Consider the following 20,726-nt stretch of genomic DNA (forward strand, 5'->3'; position numbering starts at 1 on the left):
GTCACTCAATTGGCATCAAATAGAAATACTTGCCTTAGGTGATCCCAGATGGTGTTGTGCGGCCAATAATGCCGTAGGAATATTTCATTTCCGTTGACAGGGAAAAAGTCAAGAGGCACTCCCACTAGAATTTGTACACCATTAATCAGATTACATCTGCATCTAAATGATTAACTCTGTAATTCACAATTAAAAAGGCAGATGGCTCATCAGAGCACCTTCAAGCTATGTCTCTACCATTCCACTCTCATAAACAGCATTTGCGAAAAATGAACAGCCAAATTTTCCATGCTAGCCGTGATTTCTCTTACTTTAAGTTCACTGGGAAAAAAAGTAGTCACCCGATTGTGCACCCACAGAAGAATCATCAAGTCTTTACAGATGGTGCAGCGATCGAGTCATGTACGGTAGTGACCAGTGAAACATGTATGTTTCTATTGGACATTCATTTTTCAAGTGGATGTTGCACATAAACATGGCTGAATGAAAGGCTGTGACAGAGTGACCAAAAAGTGCAATCGTGTTGGCCACACCTGTGGCCATATGGTTGTGAAGTTGCCGGATTTTGTGGTGTTTTTCTGTGGACTGTTCAGCGTGTCTACAAGCAGTAATGTAACCCATGTGACGTCAGAATTCTAGTTGGAAGAAGATGCTGACTGAGAGCAACCGGAGATGCATTTCACAGCTTGTGAATCAAAATCACTTCCAAACCTGGAAGGAACTGCTGCTGGCAGTGAGTAAAGATCATCCCAAACTGTTAGCGAGAGAACATTCCAATGGGAACTGCATGCAATGAACATTTGGAGTCGGTCACTTCGTGAGAGGCCATTGCTCACATGGGCACATAAAGATGACAGCAACAAAATCCATTGGGCTGCATGAATGTGTGAATGGTTTTCTTAACATTCCCCCACCGTATTACATCTGGATTGGCCTGCAAAAATCACCTGACTACAACCCCGTAGAAAATTGGTGGGAAATGTTGGAACAGCGGGTGAAACTCTGGCAGCAGTATCCCCGCAATTTGTTGGAAGTGCGCAATGAAGTCCTCAAGGAATGGTCTAACTTGGATGTAATGTAAGTGCACAACCTTTTGCACTCATTTCCTAAACAAATCAAGGTGGTGGACAAGCCCAGGGGCAGAATTACATGGTATTAAATGATTCCTGTATTGATTCCGCAAGGGATGACTAATTTTTTCCCAGGTAACTTATTATGATAATTTCTTCATATGTAGGTCAGCGCCAAGAAGATATTTTCTCATTCAGAGGAGAAAGTTAGTTACTGAAATTTGATGAGGAGATATTGCTGTTTTAACGATTGCCACCCCAATTCGCGTGTTGTATCCATGGAACTCTCCCCCCTATTTTAGGATAATACAAAACAAGCTGCCCTTCTTTGAACTTTTTCTATCTCATGTGGATCTCACACTGCACAGCAGTACTCCAGACAAGGACAGGCAGGTGTAGTGTAGGCAGTCTCTTTAGTAGATGTGTTGCTTTTTCTAAGCATTCTGCCAATAAAGCCCAGTCTTCAGTTTGCTTTCCCCACAACATTATCTGTGTATCATTCCAGTTTAAGGTATTCATGATTTTAATCCCTAAATACTTAGTTAAATTCACAGTTCCTAGATGTGTATGATTTATTGTGTGTAGAGTCAGTTGCAACTTTTTCTTACCATATAGATTTGTTGTCTAAATCATTTTGCAATTGATTTTGATCATTTGACGACTTTGTTGGGACTGGTTTGACGCAGCTCTTCATGGTATTCTATCTGTGCAAGCCTCCTTTTGTGAATAACTACTGCAATCTACATCTCTTGGTATTCCTCTATGATTTTTACCCCCCCTCCCCCCCCCCCCCCCCAAGTTCCCTCCAGTACTAAACTGGTGATCCCTTGATGTCTCAGAATGTGTCTTGTCAACCAATCCCTTCTTCTAGTCAGTTTGTGCCACAAATTTCTTTTCTCCACAATTCTGCTCATAATCTCCTCATTAGTTACATGATTGACCCATCTAATCTTCAGCATTCTTCTGTAACACCACTTTTCAAAAGCTTCTATTAGCTTCTTATTGAAACTGTTTATCACTCATGTTTCACTTCCATACTTGGCTACACTGCATACAAATACTTTCAGGAGAGACTTTCTAAGACTGCAATCTATACTCGAGGTTAATAAATATCTCTTCTTCAGAAATGCTTTTCTTGCCACTGCCAGTCTGCATTTTATAGCCTTTCTACTTCGGCCATCATAGGTTATTGCTGCCAAAAAATAGCAAAACTTATCTACTGTTTGAAGTGTTTCATTTCCTAATATAATTCCCTGAGCATCACCTGATTTAATTTGACTACATTCCAGTATCTGTGTTTTACTTTTGTTGATGTTCATCTTACACCCTCCTTTCAAGACACTGTCCATTCCGTTCAGCTGCTCATCAAAGTCCTTTCCTGTCTCTGACAGGATTATAATGTCATTAGCAAACCTCAGAGTTTTTATTTCTTCTCCCTGAACTTTAATTCCTACTCCAAATTTTTCTTATATTTCCTTTTCTGCTTATTCAGTGCAAAGATTGAATAATGTTGGTGTGTAGGCTACAATCCTGTCTCATTCCCTCCTCAACCATTGCTTCCCTTTCATGCCCCTCAATTCTTATAACTGAGCTTTCTCTAAGTCTAAAACTGCTATAAACATAGATTTCCTTCCCTTCATCTATCTTCTAAGAGAAGTTGTAGGGTCAGTATTGCCTCGCGTATTCTTACATTTCTCTGGAATCCAAAGTGATCTTCCCTGAGGTTGGCTTCTACCAGCTTTTCCATTCTTCTTCTGTAAAGAAATCGTGTATTTTGCGACCATGACGCTAGCACCTGCTTCCTTTATATTTGAAGTTGCTATATTCTTTGTGAAGTCTGAGGGTATATCACCTGTTTCATACATCTTGCACACCAGATGGAAGAGTTTTATCATGGCTGGCTCTCACACGATGACTTTGGAAGATGGTAAATAACAATATCACCTGCAAACAACTGAGGAGGGCTGCTCAGATCATCTCCTAAACCGATTGTATAAATCAGGGACAGCAGATGACCTATAACACTTCCTTGGGGAACACCAGATATTACGTCTGTTTTACTTGATGACTTTCTGTTGCTTACTGTAAACTGTGACCTTTTTGACAGGAAATGATGAATCCAGTCACATATCTGAGTTATTACTTTGCAAGCACACAGTTTGATTGGAATTCACTTGTGATGAATGGTGTCAAAAGCTTTCTGGAAATCTAAAAATATGAAATCAGTTTGACATCCTGTGTTGAAGCACACATTTATGAGAATGAAGAGCTCCTTGTGTTTCAGAAGAACAATATTTTATAAATCCATGTTTGCTATGTCAATAAATCATTATCTTTGAGGTAATTCATAATGTTCGAACACATTGTGTGTTGAAACTTCCTGGCAGATTAAAACTGTGTGCCGGACCAAGAGTCGAACTCGGGAGAGTTCGCAGGAGAGCTTCTGTGAAGTTTGGAAGGTAGGAGACAAGGTACTGGTGGAATTAAAAGCTGTGAGGATGGGGCGTGAGCCATGCTTGGTTGGGTAGCTCAGTTGGTAGAGCACTTGCCCGCAAAAGGCCAAGGTCCCGAGTTCGACTCTCGGTTCGGCACAGTTTTAATCTGCCAGGAAGTTTCATATCAGCGCACACTCCACTGTAGAGTGAAAATTTCATTCTAGAAACATTGTGTGTTCCTAAATCCTACTGCAAATTAGCATTCATGATAAGGGCCTGTAATTCAGTGGACTACTCCTATTTTTTTTTCTTGACTATTGATGTGACCTGTGCAACTTTCCAGTCTTTAGGTATGGACCTTTGAAAGTGAGTGGTTGTGTATTATATTAGATACTCTGAAATAAATCTAATTGATATAAAATCTGTACTGGTATAATTGCCTTTATTAAGTGACTTGAGCTATTTTTTACACCAAGGATATGTACTTCTGGGTTGTGTCTTGCCCCTGGTGTACTTTATACGTGATCAGAATCTCTGTGGCTCTTCTGCCAGATTTTGAGACAGAGTTTCATTGTGGAAACTATTAAAAGCATTTCTCACTGAAACCCATGCTAAATTTTGTCTTCTGTAAAACTTGGCCAATCTTGAGGATTTTCTTTTCCTTTAAATTTGGCATGCTTTTTCCATTGCTTCTGCAACAGTGTAATGACCTGTTTTGTGTACCATGGGGGATCAGTACCATCTCTTATTAATTTATTTGTTATAAGTAATTCTGTTGCTGTCAGCACTATTCCTTTGAATTCAGGCACATGTGGTCCAAGCTGTATTGTTAGTTCAGAAGGAATGGAGATTGTCTTTTAGGAAGGCATCAAGCAGAATTTTTATCTGCTTTTTGTAAATAGATATATTTCGCATTTATTGTTGGTGTGTTTGCATGTTATGATATTCAATCTCGTTACAATGACCTTGTGATCACTAATCCCTACAGTAATGATGCTCCCTATTTGCTCAAGATTATTTGTTGTAAAGAGATCAAGTATGTTTTGCAGCCATTTATGCTTCAGATGGGCTCCTGAACTAATTGTTCAAAATGATTCTTGCAAAACCCAATTTGTACAATTTCAGACAACGTTTTTTGTCTGCCACTGACTTTAAACATTTATTTTTGCCAACATATGGAGGATAGATTGAAGCTACCACGAAGTACACTATGTTATCAAAAGTATCCGGACACTGGCTGAAAATGACTTGCAAGTTTGTGGCGCCCTCCATCGGTAATGCTGGAATTCAGTATGGCGTTGGCCCACCCTTAGCCTTGATGACAACTTCCGCTCTCGCAGGCATACGTTCAAGCAGGTGCTGGAAGGTTTCTTGGGGAATGGTAGCCCATTCTTCACGGAGTGCTGCACTGAGGAGAGGTGTCGATGTCGGTCGGTGAGGCCTGGCACAAGGTCGGCGTTCCGAAACTTCCCAAAGGTTTTCTATAGGATTCAGGTCAGGACTCTGTGCAGGCCAGTCCATTACAGGGATGTTATTATCGTAACCACTCCGCCACAGGCCATGCTTTATGAATAGGTGCTCGATCATGTTGAAAGATGCAGTCCCCATCCCCGAATTGCTCTTCAACAGTGGGAAGCAAGAAGGTACTTAAAACATCAGGGTAGGCCTGTGCTGTGGTAGTGCCATGCAAAACAACAAGGGGGTGCAAGCCTCCTCCATGACAAACACGACCACACCGTAACAACAACACCACCACCACCACCTCTGAATTTTGCTGTTGACACTACACAAGGTGGCAGATGACGTTCACTGGGTATTCGCCATAACGTTTTTCCATTGTTCAATCATCCAATGTTTACGCTCCTTACACCAAGCAAGGTGTCGTTTGGCATTTACCGGCGTGATGTATGGCTTATGAACAGCCACTCGACCATGAAATCAGTTTTCTCACCTCCTGCCTATCTGTCATAGTACTTGCAGTAGATCCTGATGCAGTTTAGAAATCCTGTGTGATGGTCTGGATAGATGTCTGCCTATTACACATTACGACCCTCTTCAACTGTCATTGGTCTCTGTCAGTCAACAAATGAGGTCGGCCTGTACACTTTTGTGCTGTGTGTGTCCCTTCACATTTCCACTTCACTATCACATCGGAAACAGTGGACCTAGGGATGTGTCGGAGTGTGGAAATCTCGCATACAGACAAATGACACAAGTGACACCCAATCACCTGACCATATTCAAAGTCCGTGAGTTCCGCGGAGGGCCCAATTCTCCTCTCTCATGATGTCTAATGACTACTGATGTCGCTGATTTGGATTACCTGGCAGTAGGTGACAGCACGATGCACCCAATATGAAAAACTTATGTTTTTGGGGGTGTCTGTATACTTTTGATCGCATAGTGTATATTGTATGAGTGGCGGATCTGTTTGAAATGAGACTAAATTTTTTTTTTAACTGTTCAGCAACTTTGTTGTCTCAGCTGGGGAACTATCTACTTCAGTTTCACTACAAGATGAACTACTTCTGACAGCAATAAACATTTCACCACCAGCTGTAGTTAATCTATCCTTTCTGAACACTGATGGGTTCTTTGTAAAAATTTCAGCTGATATTATCTCTGGCCTTAGCCATCTTTGCATACCTACAACAATTTGAGCCTCAGTCGCTTCTGTTAGCATGTGGGACTCTGGTTCTTTCCCATCATAGCTGCAACAATTTACAACTGCAGTACTGATTGTTGCTACATCTACACTCATCCTGTGTTTATCCTGCACCCTTTTAGACTGTGTCCTTGCTGTAGTTTCTTGAGATCCTCCCCACAGCCCCCACTACCCATTTAGCACCTTCCTATCTGTGGTGGAACCCTGGCACGACTCAAGGAATCTGAAGCCTGTATGGTCACAGAACCATCCGATCCTCTGATTCAGACCCACCACTTGGGTCTACATCAAAGCTTCACAGTCGGTCCTGTTGACAGTGCTGTAGATAGTGAGCTCCACTTTCATCTCGCAAGCAAAACTGACAGTCTGTACCTCTTCTGTTAGCTGCTAGAAACCAAAGAGAATCTCTTCTGATTCAAAGCAAATCTCTTCTGATTCAAAGCCACACACATCATTAGTACTAAGATCAGCTCCCAACTGAAGTTACCTGCACCCTGTCCTCTTTATAGTTTTCAGAAACATACATTCCACACCTAGAATGTTTCCTCCTGGTATACATACTGAATGCACACTGGATTTCTTCTCTTCCTTAGCAGCCATATCCCTATGAAGCCCCATTAGGTGCCAAATGTTGGAGCTTCCAACTATTGGTAATCCCACCCTTTGTGACTGCCTAGATCTTGCAGGCCGAGAGGCTTCTGCTGAAATGGGGCAAGCGACTGCATCTGGTGCAGGATGTTGATCAGGCACAGACACCACCTAAAACCATTTCGTCAGACAAACCGGGGAGGCCCTCTGATCAGCCCTCCAAGAAGTCTTTCACTGCCTGCCATGTCTTTGGACGACATCCCACTCGATTATGGGTGAGGGGTCAGCCTCAGTGCAGGCAGTACCCAGTATGGCCGCAATAGTGGACCGATCGGGGGACATGTGGGATGTGCTGGACATCGTTTGGATCCCCACGTGTGGCACCCCTCATAGTGATGCTGATTGGCGACAGCTGCAAGCAGCTTGACCAAAACCAGTACCATATGGAGCTGTGAGTGAAGGGTTGCCAAATCAGCTTGCATCTGAACACAGCAGTCATGGTACCTATGCACAGTAAAGATGGTGGAAACGTCATAGACGGTTATTGAAATAAAAGAACTGTGCCTGATAAGTACACAAACGTGCATGAAATTTAGGAGTTTAAAGAGTACAGAGGAAATTCAGAATAAGTCACTTATGAGATGCTGTAGCAACTCGCAAATTAAGTGGTGTACTTTGATGTGTTAAGAGGATACATGGGCAGACACTCCCCAAAATTATGGAAGAACTAAAGATGGATGGGAAAAGACCTAGAGGGCGCCCAAGAACACGGTGGAAAATGGGAGTGAGAATATCTGTAGAAAGGAGAGGTGTGACCTGGCAGCAAGTGGAGGAAGAAAAGTGGTTGAAGGACCAAGCCAAATGGAGAGGACTCGTCAGCACCCAGACCCGGCAGTAGCTGAAGCGGGATTCGGATATAGATAGATAGACTTTGATGTGCTGCTGCAGTAATGAAAGGTACCAGGCTTCATTGTTTTCTTACTGGGGCCTCATTTTGCATTTGTTATTGGTTTGCTGCAAATAGGATAGTTTTTGTTCACTGTACAGTAAAATATCCATCAAAATGCCAGGAGTTAAATTTTCCATAGTTTCTGTAGTCACTTCAGGCAAATGCTACAACAATTTTAAAAGGTGGTCATGACTACTTCCGTTCTCCCTTCATTCTTGATCTCATTCTGTCTTTAATGACATCAGTGCGACTTTAAATTTGAACTGTCCTCCTTTTCCAGTCATCATGTTTTATCGTGGTGGACGGTTTTGTAATTAGTATATGCTCCATTATTAGCTTTGAGGAGTTGTTGATGCCCAGCAACCAGTAAGATACATTCCTCTTACACGAAGCCACTGCGTAGTTTGTTGAATGCATTGCCTTGCACACTATGGATGACTCTGGGACCGGATTGAGCATAGATAATGATTCTTACTATCTGTTCACATGGCATTCCCCTTGAACACGTTATAAACCCATTCATATTTTGGAAAGAAACAGATATGGTGGTGTCAGCTCTTTTGCCTGATGCAGTGTCATTAATAGCACATACACCATTGTGTGTACTGTGATTGCCTAGTTTACACAGATGATGTTTCCTGTCACTCCAAAACAGAACAGCCCTTCCCCATAGATAATTTTCCCTGCATGTACTTCAGAGACATTATCTCTGTATTTGTGGAGCCTCACACGTAAGCCTGATTTGCCAAATTTTGTTCATTATGTAATCGTTATGTCACTCTATATAATTATTTACTTTGATTGTGTTTATCATATAGTTCACTTAATAATTATTGTAATTATAAATTCATATCATGTGTACAAATAATCCACTAAAAGGATATATTGAAGAAAATAAAAATAAATAAATAAACAAATTAATATGTTCAGTGTGTGTTAGTGAGTATGAATTAATTAGAAACCGTTTTTGTTTAGTGTGAAACCAGATGGAGCAAGATTTTGGTCCGCAACTTCAACTGATGAACTCGAAGAGATACCAGTGCCAGATGGTGCTGCCACCTTACGTACACGTGTAATAGAGTTCACAGGAAAGTATGAACCTGTGAAATGGGCTTGCAGAGCACCCCTTCCCAGTGGAAAGCTCTGTCCAAGAAGAGACAGATACAAGGTTAATTTCATCAATAAATTATAATTTAACCCCACTTTGACACAGCTTTGTTAAATCCATTATCTGTAAATCTGAATTTTTCCTTTGGGATTTTCAAGAATTTAATGTGATATTACAATATGGTAATATGCAGTAGAGTGCAAAACTGCTCTGTATTTGATTCCTGCCACAGGATGCCACCATCATCAATAGAATCAGTCATTTCTCTTCATCCGACCTCCCCCTCCACCCCCCCCCCCACCCCCTCCCCCCACCCCCTTCTTTGCCAATTCCGTGTATGTTCAAGACCCCACTTCAATGACATATTCTTATCTTCCACATACCTAGAAACCTCTGTCCCTTCCATCAGTGCCCAACTCCAAAACACCTTCTTCAAACCCCAAGTACTGTCATTAATTTATCCTCTAAAAAGCTGACCACTTCAAAAGTTTCAGTCCTCTAAAAAAAGACTTACCTTCAGTCCCAAAAACCTAGTTTAATCGTGGTGTGTTTGTTTAGACTCTTCTTTCCTTTGTTTCCTTCGGTGAAAATATTTCTTCACCAGTCACTCTACTGACAATAGTCAATCCAAAACACAGATTGATCCATGTATTATACAGTTCCAGTCCGTATTCATATGTGATATCTCCCCACCCCCCACCCCCCACCCCCCTTTCCCGTCCCTGAGCACCAACTGGTTCTTACCAGAAATTTCACAGTTCCATTTGAGCTTCCCCTTCCTTCCTCAAATCTCATCCCAGTGATTTCAAGACTCCATTATGAAACATTATTTTGCTGAAAATTGACATTTTGAGAACCATGACTGTAATGCTTGCAAGGTTTATAATTGGAACAGCAACCAGCCACAAGTATGGTTTAAAAAGATTTATTTGAATCAAACCACGACCAGTTTGATTTCTTACAAGTCCATCTTCAGATGGTTGTTACAGGCTTCGTTGTTTTCTTACTGGGGCCTCATTTTGCATTTGTTATTGGTTTGCTGCAATAGGATAGTTTTTGTTCACTGTTTAGTAAAATTTACTACAGATTTAGATCTTTTGATATCTATCAAAACATTTATGTAAGGGCTTTTAGAATTATTATAGTGTGAAATGTTGCAAAAAACTATGTGGTGTGTGATTCTGATTGATGAAATCACTGTGTTTTTTTTATGAATTACAAAATCAACATGCTTGTGGATGTGTACTATGTGAATGCTGTTCAGTCCACTGGAATACACTTTATACGACACCATTCTGTGTTTAATGGCAGCGCACACCCTAAACATTTACAGACCATGATCAAGCTTCACATAACAAAACAGTATTTTCAAAGGCGTTAACAGTGATAAAGATGTTAGGTTACCAGTGGTGTGGTAGTGTATGAGTACAGTAAAATATGTTTTTCTAGCAATGTACTGAATGGTTAGAATTACATATGCAAAGGTTGTATATAAACAATACCAAGTACTGTCTACAGTACATAGGCACAATAAGATAAGTTTTCTATTATAGTGATACAGCTAGGTTTGAATATTGAACCTATAGCTGCACTTTACATTATAAATAGTTATGTTTGAGTATACTTGACTATGAATATAATTTAAGTTTTAATTTAACAATGAAGACATAAATCATTTAAACTGCGTTTATAGAAGATGGGTAAAAAATATTTTTATAAAACCAGTTTTAAAGTACTACAGCTATCTCAAACTATATGAATGTTATACTGGTTTAAACGAAGAGAGGACCTCTCAGATATTATTTAGGAAGGAGGTGTTGGATGATTCTGTTTGTTGATTCAGAATGAGATCGGGAAAAGTGTTCTTATGTATATGTATTTCAATCTTCTATAGCACATTCATTGTGCCACCCTTAACTGTGAGGTATAAGATCTGTAGATTGTTTTCTATATTGTCTACTGTGTAATTATATTCTACAAGATAGTTGGCAAAGGCTAATGTGCTTAATTCATCTCCCTTCACAGTCTGAGAACCCCCACATACACCCATTGCCTTTGTGCTTACCAAGCTTCACAAACTGAACTACATTGATTGAGGTCTAGTTTGGATTCAGGAAGTGGGAGGGAACTATTGGATGTTTGAGACTCGTAGGATAAAGGGTACTATGAATTATCAAGAACATGTAAAACTGGCTTGTTAGTTGTGAAAAAGTATTCGTGTATCCTCCTGAAAACCTTGAGAGATGTAAAATGAAAGGGTAAAAGACTGACAAAAGGACTGTACACAAGACAAAAACTGGTGCCAAGATTGGCAAGGAAGAACCAGATGAGAAAAGTATTTTAAGTGGAATTAGATAAGGAAACATTTATTACAAATACTTTTCAATCAGTATTCTTAGAAATTAATTTTGAAGTGTTACGAAAAGCAGGAGATGAAATTATAAAAATGAGTAAGTGTGCAGGTGATGAAGCAGGTGTGCCAGAATCAGAGGAAGAATTACAGTGCATTTTTTAAAGGTTGTAAAAGTGAGAAAAGAATGTGGAATGAAGAAAAATGCATGATACACCAAAGTGATGGTATTTAGCATTGGGAGGAAAGCTCTTAGAACAAGTGACATCTCCTAGGTACTTAGGAAGTTTAGTGATGAAAATGGAACTGTGTGCACTTCTGTCTCTAGTCACTGTGAACAGTAGCTGTGTGTGTGTGTGTGTGTGTGTGTGTGTGTGTGTGTGTGTGTGTTTTCTATTTCTGGCGGAGGATTTTTTTGTACAAAAATTTAAATGATTAGCAATCTTTTCATTGTGTCAGTATGCAATCTGTGCCACCTCTTTTTCTGTATCAAAGACACTTATACCAATAATACCTCCATTTTTATAGCTATCACCTTTTTGACATCAAACAGTGTTTCCCCATCAACTGATGCAACTGTGGAAGCCACTTCTGCAGTAGTAAACAGGAGTTAATCCAATATACTAATGACTTCATCAGAGCTTTCGCAGACAAATTTGTGGCCACTTGTTTATAAACAGATCTTCCACATCATATCTTACCGTCATCCAAATAAAACTTCTTTTGCTGACAGGCTGCTGATCAGTACTGCCTTTAACGTGCCCATGTGTCGATACCCTCAACCATGCCCTTTCACAAACATTACCTATCCCGTCAAAGGCAGGGCTACCTGTGAAACCAGTAATGTGGTCTACAAGCCAAGCTGCAACCACTGTTCTACATTCTGAGTGGGCATGAAAACAAACAAGCTGTCTGTCTGCATGAATGGCCACTGAGACCAGTGGCCAAGAAACAACTGAGCGACCCTATTGCTGGGTACTCCACTGAACACATTGTTTTTTATTTCAGTGAGACTTCACAGCTTGTGCTGTCTGGATCCTTCTCACCAACACCAACTTTCCTGAACTGTGTGGATGGTAACTCTCCCTGCAGTACAGCCTATGCTCCCATAACCATCCTGGCCTCAACTTTCATTAGTCTTCGTCTTTACCCATCTAGCCCCTTCCCTGTTTCCAGTCCAGCACTACACAGCCCTCCATTCCACTGACGCAACCAGTCTTCTTACTTCTCTCATTTTCTGCTACCCTCCCTCTCTCCCCCACCCTCCATCTAACCTCCCCACTACATCTAGCACCCTACTCTCTCTCTCTCTCTCTCTCTCTCTCTCTCTCTCTCTCTCTGCCTCATCCCTGCAAGCTCCCACTAGCAGCATTTTACCATCCCCAACTCCTAACCTGCTATACTTTGCCCTCCCCACCCCAGGCTCCTCCTTACCCCCATCCAGTTGCCTCTCCCATCATGCGCTGCTGCTCACAGCCTGGCTTCAGCTGTCAGAGACTTTTGTCACGTGTGTGTGGTGTGAGTGGCATTTGCATTGTGTGTGTGTGTGTGTGTGTGTGTGTGTGTCACTTTCTGACAGTCTTTTTGTTGTGCCTATCTGTGACTGGCATCTCTACTATATGGTGAGTAGCAACTATCCATTTCATAATATTGTTACATTCCATCCAGGTCTTTCCATTGTTTGACCATGCTCTTTGCCAGATATATTGTCTCAATCTCATTGCCCACTGATATGAGGGATGACCTATTCAAGATTATGCCTTCCGTTCCTCTCCAGCAGTGTAGCATTCCATCATCCATTCAGACATTCCATCATCCATGCCATCCAGCACGGATTTCAAAAACATAGATCATGTGACACCCAACTCGGATTTTCCTTACATGACATACCAAAAACAGTGGATCAAGGCTGTCAAGTAGATGCAGTATTTCTCAATTTCTGAAAAACATATGACTCAGTACCATATCTGCACTTGTTATGAAAAGTACAGTTGTATGGGGTATCAAATGAAATTTGGGATGGGATTGTGAACTTTTTTCATAGGAAGGATGCAGATAGTTGTCTCTGGAGAGTCATTGACAAATGTAGACATAACTTCAGGTGTACCCCAGGAATGTGTAGTGGTCCCCTACTATTCCTGTTGTATTTTAATGACTTTGTGGACAGTATTGATAGTAACTGTAGACTTTTTGCAGTGAAGTGCAGTGCAGTCTAAAAGAAGCTGCACAAATATTCAGTCAGATCTCAATAAGATTTCAAAGCAATGCAAAGATTGGCAACTTGCTTTAAATGTTCAGAAATGTTAAATTGTGCACTTCACAGAATGAAAACAATATGGTATCTTATGACTACAGTATCAGTGAGTCACAGTTGGAATCGGTTAACTAATACAAATAGCAGGGTGTAACACTTCGTAGGGCCTGATATGGAAACGATCACTTAGGCTCCCTCATGGGTAAAGCATGTGGTAAACTTCAGTTTATTGACAGAACACAGGGTAAACGCAATTAGTCTACAAAGGAGATTACTTACTACAAATCATTCATGTGATTCATCCTAGAATATTGCTCAAGTGTGTAGGATCCCTGCTAAATAGGACTAACAGGGGATATTTATTGTATACAGAGAAGGGCAGCATGAATGGTCACAGGCATGTGTGATCTGTGGGAGAGTATTATAGAGATGTTGAAAGAACTGGTCGGCACTTGAAGATAGACATAAACTATCGCAAGAAAACCTGCTTACAAAGATTCAAGAACTGGCTATAAATGAGGAGTCAAGGAATATACACATCCCCCTACAATTGTGAGGTCAAGATTAGATTAATCACAGCCTGCACATAGGCATTTTAAACTTCCTCCCCATGCTCCATACATAAATGGATTTTGACAAAACATTATAACTGGTACAGCAGTGTAGGAAATTATAGGTTGCTAATCACTACAAAAATAACACACTAAGTTGCAGACAGGCACAATTAAAAGACACTTACACATAAGCTTTCGACCACAGCCTTCATCAAGAAAAGAGAAAAACACACAATTCATTCACACAAACAAGCACATCTCAAACACACACATGACCGCAGTCGTGTGCATGAGGTGTGCTTGCTTGGTGAACAAATGGTGTGTTTATCTTTTTCCAATGAAGGCTGCGGCCGAAAGCCGATGTGTAAGTGTCTTTTAATTGTGCCTGTCTGCAACTTAGATTGCTACTTACTGTAAAGATAACACGCTATCTTTTCCTAAATTTTAGATATTCCTACCTTGAGTTTCCGTTGTTTTATAACTGGTACAATGTGATGTAGCCTTTGCCATGTGCTTCATGGTGGTTTGCGGAATGTATGTATAGGTGTTGACGTGTCCGTGTCAATTAAGCAGCTGTCTATCTACATCGAAGGCCATCACCATACTGTGGCAACAGCAAACTTTGCTATGCAGTTGCTAAACGCACTGCACTTTGAAGATTTTAACAGCTGGTTAACACCTATGCCATTTGTGCCTTCTCCCACCACCTCCTCCAGATGCAGCATGTATGGACAGTATGGTTAAAAAATGTTATCGCATGTCTCTAGCATGAACCTCTGCTGGTCCCTGTGTTCAGTCACCACATTCTGACTGTTACCCTTACACTCTGTCAATCCTGATCCTCTCCTGCCCCAATATTTTACACTCTCCCTGTCCCTCACAACCCCCCCCCCCCCCTTTCCCTTTCACTCCCATGCGCACTTCAGTTTTGTTATTGGTACCAAAATTAATCCATGCTTCCCCACTGCCACTGAACTCGATGTTCTCTTCTTCCTCTTGCCTCCCTACCTACTTCTTGCATCCATGTAGTTACAGCTATATCTAAATGCCACTTAAGATGCATGGCAGAGTGTACCTTGTGTCCCTACTAATCATTTCCTTTCCAGTCCTTACATTAAGTGTGCATTTGTGGCAGTAGAACCGCTGTGCAGTCAGCTTCAAATGCCGGTTCTCTAGATTTACTCAGTGGTATTCCTTGAAAAGAACGTCACTTTCCCTCCCTATTGTCTGACTTGTTTCTACTCCCAACATCCATTTATTAAGACAGCAGCACATCAACAGGCAGTGTTGCCGTGGAAAAGAATATTGCACGTGCCTTTGTACTAAAACCAGACGAACAGAAGATTATCTGATATTTAAATGTGCCACCCACAATTCATGTGTGCATGAGTTCTTGGTGGTCCATATGTTTATACACTATTGCGAGCATTGAATTTCCATTCTTGTAATATAATAGAGTAAAGAGAACCTCCACATTTACCTCTGAGTTCTAGTTCCCCTCCTCCCTCACGTGTTAAAAAGACAGCTATCTCAAAATCATCAGTTATTTTAGTTTTGAATGAGCATTGTCATTTATTGCAGATATATGAAAACATTGTTTTCTAATTGGTCAAGAGTAACAAATACTCTATACATGTAGCATATTCCTTATAAATAAAATTTCTTTGATATGTCTGTTCTGTGACTTATTTTAAACTGCTGAACATCCTCACTGAATTGGGCTGTGTAGAATACTTTATTCAAGTGAGGAGAATACTTCCATAAAGAGAATTTAAATGGTTAAAGTTTTAATGTAAAGATCTGTGACACGTATTTGACAAAATAAAATTATTTTGCCAACTATAAAATTATTTTATCAGCTATTATCTGTTACACAGTCTCCCAGCAGCCATTTTAAAGTGTTAATGTCCTCACTTGGATCATCTCTTTACTAATCAAATATGCTGTAAAAAGTTTTGCAAATTTCTTCATTTCTGCAAAACATGAGACCTTCTGTCCCATTGAGTGGACAAGAAAGGAAAGTAGTTTTGTATGATATTCAAACTGTTACACAGACATGATTAAAATTTCCAGCATTATTTTGCTGTAGTATGGAGTGTTGATAGTGGTGTATGTAGGCGAATGCTGTCTTCAAGAACAACACATTTTTTTCTCACCAAACTCTATTCTGTATAATGATCATATACTTAACTTTATTTTTAAGCCTGTCCTCTGAGTTTTCTCAGTCAAAAAGAAAAAAAAAAGACTGAAATGTTTACCTATAGAAATACTGCAAACAACATCTTGACTGGCAGTAGTTGGGTCAATTAAACTATGTCAACATTCAAAATCCCCTGAATAAGATCACGATTCGTTTATGTGTACCATACTGTGTTAGCACCGATGAGTAAATTTTGCATAACTTTACGCCATCAAAAGCCAAAAAAACTTCACTATGGCTGTTCTACTGAAGTGCGATTTGCAGAGAATTTGTAGCTGTTGAATGAATGACAGCAGTTGAAGGTGGTACCAATCTGTGGTACTTTGGTCCATACATTCTAATTTTTTTCCGTTTTATGTATAAAATGATATTTGTTAATCAATACAGTTAGCTCTTAGCATTTTTTACTATTTACTTACATCCATTCATTTGTAAATTTATTGCTCATTTAACTTAATTCATTTCTGTGTACTAATTACACACTATTCCTGAAGTTGTTAATTTCAGTTATTCCAATAATTGATCAACCCAACAATGTCATTCATTTCAGTGTCCATTCCATGGACCAATAGTGCCTCGGGATGAAAAGGGTCAGCGCACAGATGGTCAGCCTGATGAAAAATCAGAAGCTAATTCTGATGACACCAATAAGAATGTTCCTGATTGGCAAGACCCGCAGCTTCTTGAAGACATTAAGGTAAACTGGTAGCACAGTGCATCAAATAAAAGTTACCAGTGAGGCAATGTTTTAAGAGGAGGCGGAGGAGGAATCATATTAGAATAATGTAGATAAATTCAACTATAGCAGAGAAACCTGTTTTGACAATCATTTCAATTCTTTGTGCGAGAAGTACTTATATTGCAACACACAAAATTTGTCAGAGTTTTCTTTGTTAAAAGCATTGAATTGTAATGTGTGCAGTTGTCAGCCGTGGATTTTTGGGCAACAATTGGCTTGTGTTCAACCCCTCTCATGAACCAATCAAGGTATTTAAAGGATCTCCATAGACAAAAGTGCAATGTAGATCATCAAGCAACAAACATAACATCATTTACCCATGGTTATTAGTTATTGTATGAAGACTTAATGTCTGCTCAAATAAACTTGCAGGTTGCTCACCTCTGTCCCATAACTTCTAGACTCTTATTTCTGTGAATTCTGTATATTTTAAAGCTGCTTCCATTGGAAATAACTACAAAAACTTCAGAAGACAAATTTTAAACAATATTTTGTGTTGTTTAGGAGCTATGATTCATATCTGAAACATTTCAGTGCAATGCATGTCAATGAGCCAACCTAGAAGGCTCACAACTCTTATTGTGAGAATGTGCTTGGCTACCAAGAGGCACAGGCCTTTGCAGCACTATTTCTCTTTCTGTGTTGCAACCCTGTACATGAATTATCCCTTTCCTCCTCTGCCTTTTAGTCAGATGGTCTTTCTGGTGTAGACCCCACTTGGACCTCGTACACAATTTAGGACCCTTGTGTCCCATTTCACTTCCAGCACTTTCTAGGCCTCCTCCTTGATAAATACATGGTCCCCATTGTTGGGTTGACATGCCACCACTTTTCCAAATTTTCCAGAAGTGCAGATTGTGTCGCCCAATATGGAGTCCCACCTTTGTGCCTTTTCACCTTAGCACCCTTCCTTTCCAGTAAGCTAGTACACCCAAAACCCAACATGATAGCCATCCCATTGTGGGAGGGTCGTCAAGTACCTGCATGATAGTAGTCACCTGACCACACAGGGATCGCACTGTTGGTGCTTGAGCTGATACCTCCCAGTGTATACTAAGGAGTACGTGCCTGTCATGACTGGGGCTTGGAGACTCTGAGAAACAGATTACTGGCCAGGTACCCATTGCTGAGGCTGGGTGGCACACATAGGGATAGCTCCTGTTTGGTATGGATTGCACCTTGGCAGATGACTTGTAGATCAAGCTTTTCTCCCACTGGTCGTCACATGGCCCCAGCAGTCACTTCAGAAGGAAAGAACTCATTCAACACAGAGGTATGGAACCCCAAAATGTTTCCTTCACACGCTACACCGTCAATTTTGATTAAAACAGCATCCCATGTCCAATCATTGGTGTTGCTTGCTTGTGTTAAATTGGACTACATTCTGATGTTAAATTGGACTACATTCTGATGACTGTCTCTCCCCATAATAGTCTAAACATGGTTCAAGGCATAATTTTCCATCGTGACCTCCTCCTGCAGTCTGATGTTGAGTTACACACCAACTTGGAGCAAAGGGCTGTACACTTTGTCCATCGTGTCCATTGGGGGCCAGAGGACAATAATGTTGCTACTTTAGTCTTCATCTGGGCCTATTGGGGTGATTTGTTGCCTGGAAAGGTCAAGATGATGGTATACTGATGCAGCATGAAACTGTATGTGCCCCCATTCCCCCCAAGCAGTACTACAAAATGTATTAAATTCTGGCACATGTTGTCTTCATGTTGCAACACCAGCCCAGTCCGTAGGAATTGAGGACGACTGTTGCACGTGAATGTTCCTAGTGCTGCTCTCCCCATCTGCATCAACTGCGGAGAGCGTCATTGTCCCTTGGTGGAATCTGGAAATCGCTGAGGCCATTCGAGACCATAGGCAGTCTCTCCAATGACATAAGCAGTATCCATCATCCGAGCACCTGATTGCCCTTAAACGGCTCTATGCCCAGATCCAGTACTTAATAAAATGAAGGAAGCAAGAATGCTGGGAATGGTACAGTTCAGCCATTGGACCATGTACGCCTCCTTCGCGAACATCTTCCTTTGCATTATGCTCAAGCCTTTGTGTCTGAGAATTATCAACCTGTCTTTCATGTCCTTAAACAGCAGATTGAGCAACTGCTCTTATCTTTCACTACAGGCCAGTTGAGCATATAATGCTCCATTCAGTGAGTGGAAATTATTCAGTGCCCTAGCCCTTTGCCCTGATACAGTCCCAGGACCAGACCACATCCACAACCAAATGCTCAAACAAAATTTATGCATGCAGTGACCTGATTGGTTGACTTCAATGCCGAATAACTCGGAAATGGTGCAACTCTCCCTTGCCCCAGTATGGGTGTCCTTGCCCAATGGAGTAAAAGTTGGAAATCCATAATTTAGTCCTCTATCATTAGATCTAATTGTTTTATTGTCCCGTGAGTTGCTCATTCAAAATTTAAATATGTATTAATTCGTAATTCCTCTGAAGTATACCTTTTATCCCATTTAGTATTTAATGTCGATCCCATATCTGCCTGTGCATTAGTATGTGAATACAGTAACTTATCCTCCAGTAAACCTTTGTTTTGATGATTTTCCCCTCACTGCTTGAGGGTCCTATATTAGCTTCTAATTTTTCTAACTGTGGTTCCAATTAATTTCTAATTACAGAAGACATAGCAACATTCGTATTTGTTACTCTTTCCAAACTACCGTTTGTGTCTACTAGTTTCTATTCTAATGTACCTACTCTATTCACAAAATTATTCAGTACAGATTTAATTGTACAGAAATGTTCTACATGTACATCTACACCTACATAGATACTCCACAGTATACTGTATAACCTGTGATGGAGGGTACCCTGTACCACTACAAGTCATTTCCTTTCATGTTCCATCCACAAATAGAGCAAGGAGAAAATGTTTGTCTATATGCTTCCATGTGAGCCCTAATTTCTCATACCTTCTCTTTATAGTCCTTACATGTAATGTATGTTGGAGGCAGTGGAATTGCTCTGCAGTCAGTTCCAAATGCCGGTCTTATAGATTTTCTCAATAGTGTTCTTCAAGAATGTCGTGTTCCTTCCAGGGATTCCCATTTGTGTTCCTGAAGCATATCTGTAACACTTGCAAGTTGTTCGAACCCACCAGTAACAAATCTAGGAGCTGCGTCTGAATTGCTTCAACGTCTTCCTTTAATTGGACCTGGTATGTACCCCAAACATTCAAGCAGTACTCAAGAATAGGTCACGCTATTGTCCTATGAGCAGGCACCTTTACAGATGAACCACACTTTCCTAGAATTCTCCCAATAAACCAATGTTGACCACTCGCCTTCCCTACCACAGTGTCCATATACTTGTTCCATTTCATATTGCTGTGCAACGTTATGCCCAAATATTTAAATGAGGTGACTGTGTCAAGCTGGACACTACTAACGCTGTATCCAAACATATCAGGTTTGTTTTTCCTACTCATCTGCATTAACTCCCATGCTTCTTCATGTGGAGCTAGCTGCTGTTCATCACACCAACTAGAAATTTTGTCTAAGTCATCTTATTTCCTCCTCAGTCACTCAACTTTTGACATCTTACCACACACCACAGCGTCATCAGCAAACAACTGCAGATTGCTGCTCACACTGTCTGCCAAATCATTTATGTATATTGAAAATAATAGCAGTCCTATTACACTTCTGTGGGGCACTACTGATGTCACCCTTGTCTCTGATGAACACTTGCTGTGAAGGACAACTTACTGGGTTCTATGTCGCTGAGCCACTCACATATCAATGAACCTATTCCATATACTCGTACTTTCTTTAATTGCCTGCAA

The 20,726-nt window shown here is 40.6% G+C and overlaps 1 protein-coding gene across 3 annotated transcripts in view; it reads left to right on the top strand.

The window, feature by feature from the left end:
• Positions 1–20,726, top strand: part of LOC126251512 (UV-stimulated scaffold protein A-like) — a 117,089-nt gene that overhangs the window by 78,910 nt on the left and 17,453 nt on the right. For all 3 annotated transcript variants that reach the window (XM_049951988.1, XM_049951989.1, XM_049951990.1), the window contains 2 exons: positions 8,683–8,875; positions 16,724–16,870. In XM_049951988.1, the coding sequence (XP_049807945.1) occupies positions 8,683–8,875; positions 16,724–16,870 (340 nt within the window). The remainder of the gene's footprint in view (positions 1–8,682; positions 8,876–16,723; positions 16,871–20,726) is intronic.

Source organism: Schistocerca nitens, chromosome 4 (assembly GCF_023898315.1).
Source record: "Schistocerca nitens isolate TAMUIC-IGC-003100 chromosome 4, iqSchNite1.1, whole genome shotgun sequence".
Lineage (NCBI taxonomy): Eukaryota > Metazoa > Arthropoda > Insecta > Orthoptera > Acrididae > Schistocerca > Schistocerca nitens.